This window comes from Hylaeus anthracinus, unplaced genomic scaffold (assembly GCF_026225885.1).
Source record: "Hylaeus anthracinus isolate JK02 unplaced genomic scaffold, UHH_iyHylAnth1.0_haploid 0, whole genome shotgun sequence".
Taxonomy (NCBI): Eukaryota; Metazoa; Arthropoda; class Insecta; order Hymenoptera; family Colletidae; genus Hylaeus; species Hylaeus anthracinus.
The window spans coordinates 21,523,071-21,535,208 of record NW_026533254.1 but is presented as its reverse complement, the minus strand read 5'-3'; the positions used below and the strand labels follow the sequence as shown (position 1 = coordinate 21,535,208).

The following is a 12,138-nucleotide window of genomic DNA, read 5'->3' as shown; positions in this document are numbered from 1 at the left end:
TAAAAATGTATCGAAGTCGGGAAATCCGGAGTACAAAATGCGCGAATGTGAACCGTTGTCGGTGGATCTACGCGATTACGATGGAAAATCACGCGAAATCGGCAGGTGTGTGCGTCAGAAAATGAGCACCGCTGATACGCCATGTTTTTCCATCGCCGAACGCGACGGTTTCTTCCTCGATAGTGCGTTTCGCTTCTTTCGAATGATCGTCCGTCTTCCTCTCCTCCTCGTGGTTTCTCCCCCCTTCCGCCGATGTCGACTATGAAACGCTTACCTGGCCTCACCTGTCTTCTTAATTTCCTAACTAAGCGCGTTGGCGATTTTCGCGCTCGCGTTACGCGTCGAGGTGGCGCGGAATCGATACAACTCACCGGCACGTCGCTGGAGACGGAGATGGGCAAAGTGTATTTATTTAAATAAACGTTTCGGGTAACGGTAAACAATTTGTTATCCTTCCGTTCATTCGATAGTAATCAGTAACAAGGGTATACCAAGCGGATAAAAATTTATCGATGCAACCGTTCGACGGAGTGAGGTGACTGCACCTGAGCTTGACACTTTCAATTCGTTTCAGCGGGCAAGAGCGTTGTGTTATTTTGTTCATTTTTAATAATCTGTGTACTTCAAGTTTATTGATATTGGCCGCGCTGCTATCACTGCTTCGAATATGACAGCGCAATAAAAACGTAAACAAAAAGCGCTCGTGACAAAAGTGAAAAGTTCAGAGGTGAAACAAGCGAATCCTAGTTATTCGTTCTACTAAAAGTTGTAAACATTTTTCTTTCGATTTCGCCAATCAATTGAATTCGATTTATTTATACGGAAATATTGTAAAACAGTTATCGCGTTTTTCATTGCGCTCTCGTGACTTTTATTGGATACTGAATGAACTACTAACGAAGGTAATTGAAAAACGCGCTTTATCTTTCCACGTCGTTATCCGACTAAAAACCGCTACCCGCAATTGTCCAGCATTGTTCGAAGTTATTTTTAAAAATGCGTCGGTAATTAATATATAAGCGCGGCGATTAAATCGTGACACAGTGTTTTGATGGCCGTATATTATTAGAATGAAATTTTGCCCATCTCCGACGAGTTAGACGAAGCGATAAAGCGCGTTATCTCGATCGTCTTGGATCTCCTTCCACCGTGCGCGGGGAAATCGCGCTGGATCCGAGTGGAATTGTCGCGACAATGTTCATAAGCGCGGCGCGGAGTTTCGTCGCTATACGAGAGCGAATTCTGTGCACCGAACGGGTCTTACCGCGCTGATAAGCCGAGTGAAAGTGTGTGCGTGACGTGCTAGATCGGTGAACCAATTCGCGAGCCCGAGAGGGCCATCTGTTTTTTAATTTCACTGATTGCAATTAACGATTCCCCGGTGTCGGCGACGTATCTCCAGTTAATCCCCTCGTCCTAAAGATCGGTGACTTGTTCAACAAAGGATATATAAGATTTAATGTTACGTCAAATGACGTGGTAAATTATAACGAGTAGATTGTGGATTTTACGTATTTATGGTATGAATTGTGCCGTTCGTTGCACAAATCGATTTATAATATAAATTCAAATAAATATCGTAGAATGCATAAATACAGATTTCGTCAGTTACATTATTTATTTTTTATGTATGTTTTCTATGTTATTGTAAGTCATAAGTGTATAAAATCCGCAGTCTGGTAATGAGGATAGATAAAATAGAACCAAAGGTGGATAGTTTTTGAAAGGTCATTTATAGGAAACGATTGACTCAGGTTTAGCAATGTTCTGAGATTCGATAAACAAAGAAATATATAAATCACGTAGGGAAAAGCTATGAAAAAGAATATTTCCTTTAGGTCAGTTGAAATATGGAATGGAGATAAAAAATTAAAATTAATTGTGTAGCGAAGTATATTAAGCGTAATTATTCATGCATATTATAGATAGTAATGCTACCACTATATGCAAGTGTATTTCATTATATTTTTTGTTCGATAGTTCCCCACGGACCTGGTAACATAATATCAGAATTATTTACAAAAATAAAAGTTAAAGACAGAGAAATAGATATGGTATCAAAATCAAACAAGATTATCAGTTACAGTAGTGCAATGAAATGACCGTCGGAACAACGTGTTCGAAGGAGCGTACAGATCCGGAAAAGTCGATAATCTCATGCAATATTTGTCAGGGTACATACTGTGGCGATTAGATTCAAAGACACGATTCAATTAGCGTAACGTTAGCTAATGCCTGTTAATTTGGTGTGCAATTATTAAGAAGATTAATTTATAATGATTTAGATGACGATACGTATTGCAATACGTGTTTGTTTCATGTAAATATTTCAGGTCCCACTTTGGACTTCGTAAATAAATAAGTATGGCGACGAGGTCACTTGCGATCGATAAGAAATAAATATCGGTTAGTCGAAAGTAATAAAACATTTATATTAACACGCTATAGATTGTAACTTTCCTCATTTTCAAACTTATTTATTTAAATTATCCTTTTCTTGTAGAATTTTCTTGTTTATTTCTTGCTATATACATTCACATTTCGTCTACGACTTGAATACAGAATTAAAACACTTGCATAAAATAAACCACGACAATTTGGACTAAACTACGATTATCAGAAGTTTCTCGATACTGTTTGTCTCTTTTCCTCTTTGAACATTTTCCATTATTGGCAATCATTATTGGTCTGGAGTTTTGCCTAACTCTGATTCCTACCAGCAAAAAAAAGATGTTAGTGGTTTTATCAGTATGGCTGATCGAGCAATCTACGGCCTTATTAGACGCAATCAAGCGTGTTCGAAAATGACACCAATATGAGAGTCAGTTGCTTGATAAACCCGCGAGAGGTTTAAGCAAATAGTCGGCCAACTACCTGCAGCTAAAGAATTTCACAGCCAGAAGGCACCCACGTTAACAGCCATTTCCTACAGTTCATTTTCGCAACTACTAAAATTAATCTTCTACTGCAACCAAAACAATCGTATTCTCGTAAAACATTCCGGAAATTTAATGTACGCTCTGCAAGCTTAAAAATTTATTCTCTTTGCACGAAATAATTACTATTTCTATTTAACTCTGTCCAATTTCACGCGAGGAGAGTGTACGGTACCATCGAACATCGTGAAACCTGCAGATTCGATCGTTTAATCGCTCCGCAGACCCGTTTCTATTAGTTCCAAAGCAAGATTATCCTCGCAGCACAGCCAGCGATAAACTACAAATCTCGTTGCGCGCAACGAGGCACAGAGATCATTTCGAAACCGCGTATTATCACCGAGGTAATTACTGGAAATAACCGAGCGCTTCTCTTGAGGCATTAACGCGCGTCACGTGGCAGCCACCCCTAAACGTCCAAGTTACCAGAATAATGCCTCGTTCCCTAACGAATCAACGAAGATAGCTGGAATTCTGTTCGAATGATTAAAAAATGAGTCGAAAATGTGCTGTGAGTTTTTATTGCACGTGGCTTCGTTGTCGAGATAAACGACTTCGAAGATGAGAGATTGAGACACGATTACGGTGGTGCTCCAGGCTACGTGCGTAGCAAGGACCTTTGGCATCGTTTAACTCGGAAACGAAACAACGTACAAACAAAATTCATTACACATTTTCTATTCGTTTTTGAACGAGGAATCATCTTACACTAGTTTCGATGTCGAATTTTTATTTGCGCTATACATGTGAGACAGAAAAATGTTACTTTAAAGCAACATGTTTTGTATTAATTTAGCCTTTGAAACCCTTCACAAAGTTTATATAATATCAGCTATACAATTTCCACGGTTTATATATTAATAACGTGTAGAATGTAAACTTTACGTGAAGTTCTTTTGGTTGGCATTATTTACGCGGAGCACACTTTGAATATGGCTGCTCTACAGTATAGTATAGAACGGACTGTAGTTGTGTTGAATCAGGGGGGGGGGAATAAGGAAAATCCGTTTATCTTTCGTTTGTTGCGCGAATTTCGTTATCTCGATGAGAGTTTTGCTTATCACAGCGAGTCGACAATTACACGAGGCGAATATTTTCTAAGTTTTACCGGCGATAGTGTTTCACGTTACCTTCCCGCTCTAATCGAGCGAACAACGCGCCACCTTGAGCAGCCTTATCGGCGCATTCACGAGCGTGACAACGTATTACGTGGTTCGAGGTGCATCGATCTAACTAGCACGAGATTCGAGGCCGGAATCGGAGCACTGGTCGATTGTTTTCATAGCTAGAAACTACGTCAATCTTCTCTACTCGATTAGATTCTGCGTCACTTCACCCTTCCCTCTTACTTGCTAGTGTAGTGTTTCGGATTGCTTAATTATCTAGAAAAATGTTTCAGACAAATCTTGGTGAAAATTGAATCTTGCACTAGAAATTTCTGTAATATCTCTATTCTCCCTAATTAGAGGAATCTTAGTTTCTCCATTCTCATCTGTTAATTTTCTGTTTACCACTTTCAAGTAAAAGATTAAATTTTTTCCAAGTAATAATTCAAATGAAAATAATTCAAACTAATTTAAATTTGAAAAAATCTAGCAATTATCGTCACTATATCGCCCGTTACTTTTCTTAATACCGTTGTTCGTCGATACGAGATGGTGAACAGGCAGGTGCGCGAGTCGGTGCCCGTTTCCGAGATCGTTTCAAACCTGTTCGCTCGTCGAAATTCTCCGGTGCTATCAAGGTGCAAACATATTACGAATTTTTTGCGTTTCTCGCGAATCGACGATAATGCCACGGTACGCTTTCACCTTTACGATAGCGTCGATTGTCGATGACGAAACGCAACTACATATAAATACGCTCGAGTTTCGCTACGAACAACGGAATTTTGCGCTAATAATGCTTCGAAGTAATCAGTCGTTGCAAGAACTCGCGCAACGGATGTGTGGGTCGGTTTGAACGAGCGAAATGATAACGTTTGGCAGTAAAATTGACAGCGCGTATTTTGTCGACTTCTCGGTAGAGGAGAATGTAGGATTTTGTTTGATAACTTCGATACGGTTAATTTATGTCGCAACGATAAAAAAGAGAGCACGATAAGAAAAAAAAAATACACTGATACAACATTCGCGCGCCTTTAGCTGCAACCAGTGACCAAAGGTGGTTCCCGAAAGTGGCGAATGAGACGCTAATCGAGTGCGGTAGAAAAGAGACACGTGAATATTTAAATAATTATAAATGCAATAGTTACTGCTTGCGAAGTGATTATGACATGATTTATTAGGTGCTTATTTACATTCATTATCCTTTTTAATTTAACATATTGTTCAGATTTAGTAGAAAGATGGAATTACAGCTTACACCGGAACAATTTGTTGAGTAGAAGTAGACTGATATTATTCATAATTCGTTATTCGACTGAAATATAAACTAGACCTACTTAGGGATGCATAGATTTATTGTTAGTAGCTCGATACTTAATTACTCATGCAAAAACTAGATTATGTTAATGTTATTCTAATACTACAATCGCCAGGCATTACGTATTCGTTACCAGTGCCCATGGTAATTAATTACCTACCGATATTAACGAGTGCTCATCGTTTCGCTCGTACTTGAATGCCTGACAAACGTACCGTGCCGTTATTTCCTCGCGAATGACACGCAACCTTTCTCCATGTGCTCGGCGAGCACAGAGGGAAACTATTTACAAGCCGTAAAGAAATCCCAGAGCGCCACACCTGAGCCAATCAATGGCAAACGCCGTTCGATCCTCTCGGGATGCTTTCACCTACGCGTCGCTCGGGTGTCGAATTGCTACTAAATAGTTCTTGACACAGAGATAAGGAGGGTAAAAAGCACACAGGTTACACGACACGCACTCTGAAAGCTCACATACCATACAACACGCATACATGCGTTACATCGCGTGGTGTGCGCGTAACACATAAAATGCATGCTAGACAACATAAACACATAACACACGTCATATTGTGTACATACGATATAACACGCGAGTTAAATTCAGTTAGATACCTAAGCATTTCGTTGGTAAGCTTGCAAATCTCATTACTTATTGGGTTAGGTCTGGTTTAGGTTAGATATATAAGAAGAAACTACACGAATTTAATTACTTGGCTAGAATGTCAGTTATATGTTTACTAAATAGTATGTGACATTTTTTATTAAACTTGATGCTGTTCTGTGGAATTTTATTCATACATTAGGTTGTCCCAAAAGTTTCTTCCACTTTATTAATAAGTAATACATACACAATATTTTATGTCTAATGTTACATTATAAAATTGCATACAATTCATTTTGCTTCGTTACTGTTACAACGTTAACATCTAAGAAATTAGGTTGTCTATTTATGTAAACACTGGCACACAAAATAATTGAGTGCACGTCACGGAAGAAACTTTCGGGACAACTTAATAATATATACTCCAGGACATTATATTCTGACCAATCAGAACCATCAGCCAATTTATAATCTCCTGACAGTACATACGTAACTAGGTACTTAGAAATTGTTACACAAATATACGCACATACACCTCATTAAACACAAGAAGCTTAAATTATACATGAAACAACTCGAATTCGCCAAATAATGCGCAGAACGTATAAATTATAATTGGAACATTCGAGTATTCTCTGGAATAGAAAAATCTGACAGTATAACCCCACGCCGCAGAGCGGTATTTCGTGCCTGAAGTGGCACGCTGTTGTCCCGCAATCGCGTCGAGGCCACTTCGAATTTACATGGAACGTTTTCCCGCGCTTGTAACAATCATAGGATTTCAGGTGATCATAATGCTATCACAGCGGCACCGTTCAGTTTCGTGCGACGTACAATCGCGGTGATTGGCGAAACGTTACGGTCCACTGCGGCGAATTCCACGCCGAGAAATTTACAATAACCAACCCTCTCCCCGCTCGCATCGACGTGAAACGGTTTAATTGTTCGCTTGGAACTCGTTATCCGCGTAACTCCACGGAGTGTTTATTGACGGTTCATCTGCAGCGCTTTAAATGCTTCGCGTGATTGAAGTTACACGTGAAACGCTCGTTTATCCGCGCGAGAGCTGACCTCGGCGAAAACGTTGCGGCCAATTCCTCCAGCCGTGCCGAGGGGACAGAGGGGGACGGGGCTTTTTTTCGAGGACATAGAAACGCGGCCAAATTCATCGAACGGAGATGCGGTGAAACCGTTTTTTTTTTATCTCCTCTCTAACAAGAGGGACACAGTGACCGTATGTGTTTGCCCGAGCTCGGAGCTTGGCATGGTGACAAAGCTGAAGATGGACGAGAAGGGGGCTTCGAAAAAGTCGAAGAAGACACGCCAGATAGCCCCCGCTCGAAACGCGAAGCCAGTCAAAGCGCAGCGGGACACCAAGAAGAACGAAACGAACACTCGATCAGGTACTGCGAACAGTTTCGTGGGCGAACATTTATTTTGAGACTGTTGTAGTAAATTTTACTAAATGGAGCACCAATTTCTGGTATTTTCTGTCCTAGAAATTCTATTAGAAATACTCCGAGACAGAGTTTGATGGAATTGTTAGGGATTTGGAAAGTCTGTGAATTATTTTACTCGTTGGAAGTGCTGAGTAACAGAGAACTCTTTCAGAAATCCTTTATTTCGATGGTTCGATGAACAATATATAATATAATTTGTAATTTATATGTATACGATATTTGTTACGTGTAATATTTTTGAATCCTCTATCTGAGTGCAATATTCCATAAAATTCAGGTGAACAAGTCATTAGCAGACATAACCCTCAATTCAAAGCAACAGACCAAACAGAGCAAGTCATTTGTCCCTTCAGATCGATTAGAAGTTAACCTTAATCCTAAATCTGCATTCATAATTATCAATTAGTGATTACATTCTGCCCAACGTTGTTTCAGAGGGTGGGAAGTCAGTGAATCAAAATGGCGGCGGCGTCAAAGAGGTAACGGATGCGAGAAAATCGCGCGGGAAATTCGAACGGAAGTCTTCGTTCCGTCAGAAAATCGGTTCGCTGCTAAAAGGCAGTTCCGAGTTACCGGCGGCGATAAACCGTGGCCTGCAGCCGATCAGGCGCAGTCTGAGCTTCAGCAAGGACTTGAACCGTCAATACGATAGTCCGAAGCCTATCAGACACTCCAGCGCGCGATGGTATAACAGTCTGGTGTCTCTTGCGGAAGATGAATATCTCGACGAATTGGATGCCTCGCCTTCGAAGAACAGCGAGCTCGACGAACTTTCTCACAAGGTTCAAGTCACCAGAACGCACAGCCTCAGCGACGCAACTTTCGTAAGATTCCCTTTCATAGAAACTTAACAAGTAAATAGTTGTAAATAAATATATATTACGCACTCTTCAAAAATAATTCGCGAAAAAGCGGTTGTTTACTTGACCCTCCCCCCTTAAGGGGGGAATTGAGTGTTTTTCGCGATTTTCGAAATTTTCTTTGTACAAAAATATACTCCCGTCTCTTAACTTACGATTTATTTTCAAATATATTATTACGTTATTTAAGGGATTCTCTGAAAGATTATTTATGAATCACTGGAATCGAGAAATAGAAATTAAAACTTCTGTTAGATAAAATGTTAAATTCCAGCTTTATTTTTATTGTCAGATGAACGACGCTGTATCGTCAAGTTTAAAATAGCGATGTTGTTAAGATCGTCGTTTCTTCCTCCCGCGAAGGATATCTCTGGTTCACGTTTTACATCGCTGTGTTGGTCGATGTTACTTTAGTCTAGTGGGGTTGAGATTTGCTCTATCGATTCGTAAATTCCCTCGATTCGACCCGTACTCGTTACGCAACGTTCACGGCTGCAATTAAGACTTAATGAGCGTTCCCATCGAATTTGAATAGGATTTTAAATGAATTTGAAATGGAAATCGAGTCGATGGAGTAGGGCTACGGCGAAAGACCGATTTGCATTTGTATTTGATATAAAATCCAGCGGGGCCAAATACTCCCGAAACTATCCTAAAGGGAATGCTATTAGCAGGCGTTACGAATTTTTAAATGGGTTTGTTTGGATAACCCAGTTTTCAGCAATTTGGATTCAAGAATGGGGAAAACACGCTATTCTTCCTGTTTACCGAGTTAAGTTCATTTTAAACAGAAGCGAAACATTTGGATTAGACATTTTTATACTCCTTAGTCAGGTTCAATATTTTAACACTTTCTGGATTGTCCTTGAAAAAAAATTCTTCTTAAGTGCCGTTCATGTATTTGAAAATTGTGATACATGAAGAATATACAAGACCCTGTATATTCCAGAATTATATTCCAGCGATGCGATATTCGTATGAATCTTTTGCGAAACGTTGACTAACATACTCAAACTCTAGAATTACACGAAATACGACAGCTTATCTCAGTGTCCATCGATTCCGTTCGCTGGAAAGGAAATTGTGGTTCAGAATCGTTTTAGCTAACCCCCACTTTAGCTTCTTCCACTAATTCTGGGACATCCTGTATAAAAGTAACTCTATTAATAGCATAATATCAGATATATATACATAGTATAACAATTAGAGAAAAATGATCAGTGCTCCAAAACGAAGTTCAGGTTCCTTCAGAATTAGAATATTGAACTGATTCTATTATTATAAATTCTATTATTATTTATTTTATCCTTTGCTGAAAATAGATGATATTCGTACTTGTTTATTCAAAATAATTCTTCGAAGCTCATCGCGGTCTCTTTTTGTTCATAAATGCGTAGTCCGATTCTATAGCCAACTTGACCGCAGTAAAGCAAACGATAAAAAAATGAATCACCAGGCAACGGAAGAAGTGAACGTTCGTTTCAGCTGTAGAATTATTTCATTGCGAATCGCAATTGCCGTTGTATCTGGAGATTGATCGAGTTTTATGTTATTTGCTCGGCGTACAACAGGATCTCATTATGCGTCCTGTTTGCATTGGGAAACTTCAATCGGTGATAAAACATTATGTACCACTCGCAATCTAAACAAACTATTCATCACGTCGCGTAGGTTTATTTTACTGAGAAACAGAACTCGAATCGACAAGTTTTCCATTTCTGGAGTACCGTCTCCCCTTGGACGCGTTTAGTATCGCTCGAACTGTCGCAAATGCTCGAAGTTATCGGAGTTTCGCCAATTCCGACGCGAACACCCTCCGTTTAATGGAACAATAATGATATTTTCTCGTCATTCGGCAGGGTGTGACCATGCCGTCTCGATAAGAGTTGACTTGCCGGCAAGGGGTGATAAATTAACGTCCAATAAAGTATAAGTAACGTCGCGAACTCGCGATGAAGATAATTTCCCTTTCGGAACGGCGGTTTACTTTTGTGCCGAAGGAGAGATCGAAGCGTGGATATTGAGATTCTTGGAGGAATAGAATTCCCAACCTGGCACTAAAATGCTGATAAAATATTAACGAAGGTCGAGAGTAAATAATTACTACGTCGTAATAATTCAGTGCTCATTAAGCATTGATATTTAATTATGATACAGAAACTAAGTGCAAAACTTCTAGCAATATTTTAACCCAGAGGTTTGTAAAATTTTACTCCAACGTCGAACGCATTAGACAGATGAAAATATCCGAAGGAAGGTGCAACAAGGCAAGACGAAATATATCTGGTTTAATCACGCTAGGCAAAGGTCGATTAGTCGAGTCGATTCTAAACAGAGGCGTTTCTCGAGACAGTAAATCCTCGTTGACTTGGTTCGTTGCACGAAACAAGAATCCTTCGTCTTCCTTGGCGTGCATCTTTTATCGGGGCCAAGATGAACTCGCGTCGAACCCACCCCGTATATCTTCCGTACCTTAATTTTCATGTGCTTTCGAGCGTCACGATCGATTGTAAAAGAAATTGCATTCTCTGACAGGCCAGGAGTCCAAGACGACGGGTGAACGAGCTCTTGAGCAGAACCACCCCCAACGGACGACACAGCGAACATTATGACTCTACTATAGGTAATTGTAATGCGTAATTCTTTTTTCCACCCCAGACATTCGCACAATTTTCGACTCGATTCCAATTGACTGGTTAGTTAAAGCAATCGTCGAATGAAAATTTGCAGCTAGAAGGAGAAGTCAGTTAACACGATATTTTTTTGCTATTTATTTGCTAATTATTTGTCAAAGAATTTTATTGCTCCAGCCGTTTTCGAGAAACAATGCCTATGCTAGCGTTAATACTAAGCTAGCGTAGCTTATTGTATCTCTGTACCTAACAGCGATATCAATTCCATTCTTGCAGCATATTTTTTGCTATTTATTTGCTCTTAATCAAATCTTTCATTCTTTTTTCTGTACGTACCTACAATCAGCATTGTACATCCTTTAGGCTATGCTAGATTAACGCTGTCCTAGCGCGGTCATATAAATAAATATGCCGCAAGAATAAAATTGATATCCCTGTTAGGTAGAGAGATACAATAAGTGGCTACGCTAGCTTAGTATTACGCTAACATAGCCATTGTTTCTCGAAAACGACTGGAGCAAAAAAATTAATTCTTTGGCAAATAATTAGCAAATAAATAGCAAAAAAATATCGTGTTAATTTGGCATTGGCCTTTTTGAAATGGCTACGCTAGTTTAATATACGTCTCGCCGTGCGATCGGCGGCGTAATGCTATTGCGCACCCAGATCGCGCAACCTAATCGCGCAACCGTGAACGCGTTTAAAGAGAAGGGGTAGCGCGAGTGAACCACTTACCCTTACGATGTAGCGCGTGCGTGTCATTGTTTTCGTAGCTTCTACCTGAGAACCTCTAACGATATTTCCGTTTCGTTAATATTTCTACCAGTAATTTTGATCAAGTGTGGACTCTTTTAGTGGCAAAGTGAAGTGAAAAGTGTCCATCATGGCGTGTTCTACGTTCCCGTTTTCAGATTTTAGTACACCGCCCGGCCAGGCGAGTAGCAGCCTTCCTGTTCTCACCATCACCACTACAGATGATTACACCGACGAACTCAAATCGCTGTGAGTAACGAGCAACATTTATTCCATTAATTCGCCTCAATTATTCAGGCGACATATATAATAATAAAATTGTGGGATTAGCAAAATGATTTCGTAACGCGTTAATTCGAACAATTTATTATGTAGTTTATTTGGAAGTAGCCTTGATTACGAAAAGTGAGAAATTCGATAAATCGCAAAATAATATCAGGAAATTTTCGTAGCATAATTACTAGCTTT

At 39.7% G+C, this 12,138-nt stretch overlaps 1 protein-coding gene across 7 annotated transcripts in view; it reads left to right on the top strand.

Moving 5' to 3' along the window:
- Window positions 1–345: 345 nt before the first annotated feature.
- LOC128886200 (pleckstrin homology domain-containing family G member 5-like) overlaps window positions 346–12,138 on the top strand; it is a 93,172-nt gene continuing 81,379 nt past the window's right edge. For 2 of the 7 annotated variants that reach the window (XM_054140876.1, XM_054140886.1), the window contains exons 1-5: window positions 347–1,479; window positions 6,750–7,367; window positions 7,860–8,248; window positions 10,820–10,907; window positions 11,829–11,919. In XM_054140876.1, coding sequence (XP_053996851.1) covers window positions 7,229–7,367; window positions 7,860–8,248; window positions 10,820–10,907; window positions 11,829–11,919 — 707 coding nt within the window. In that variant the 5' untranslated portion in view covers window positions 347–1,479; window positions 6,750–7,228. Of the gene's footprint in view, window positions 1,480–6,749; window positions 7,368–7,859; window positions 8,249–10,819; window positions 10,908–11,669; window positions 11,920–12,138 lie in introns of those variants that run through there. The other 5 variants (XM_054140866.1, XM_054140897.1, XM_054140928.1 and 2 more) reach the window with 5 other exon arrangements.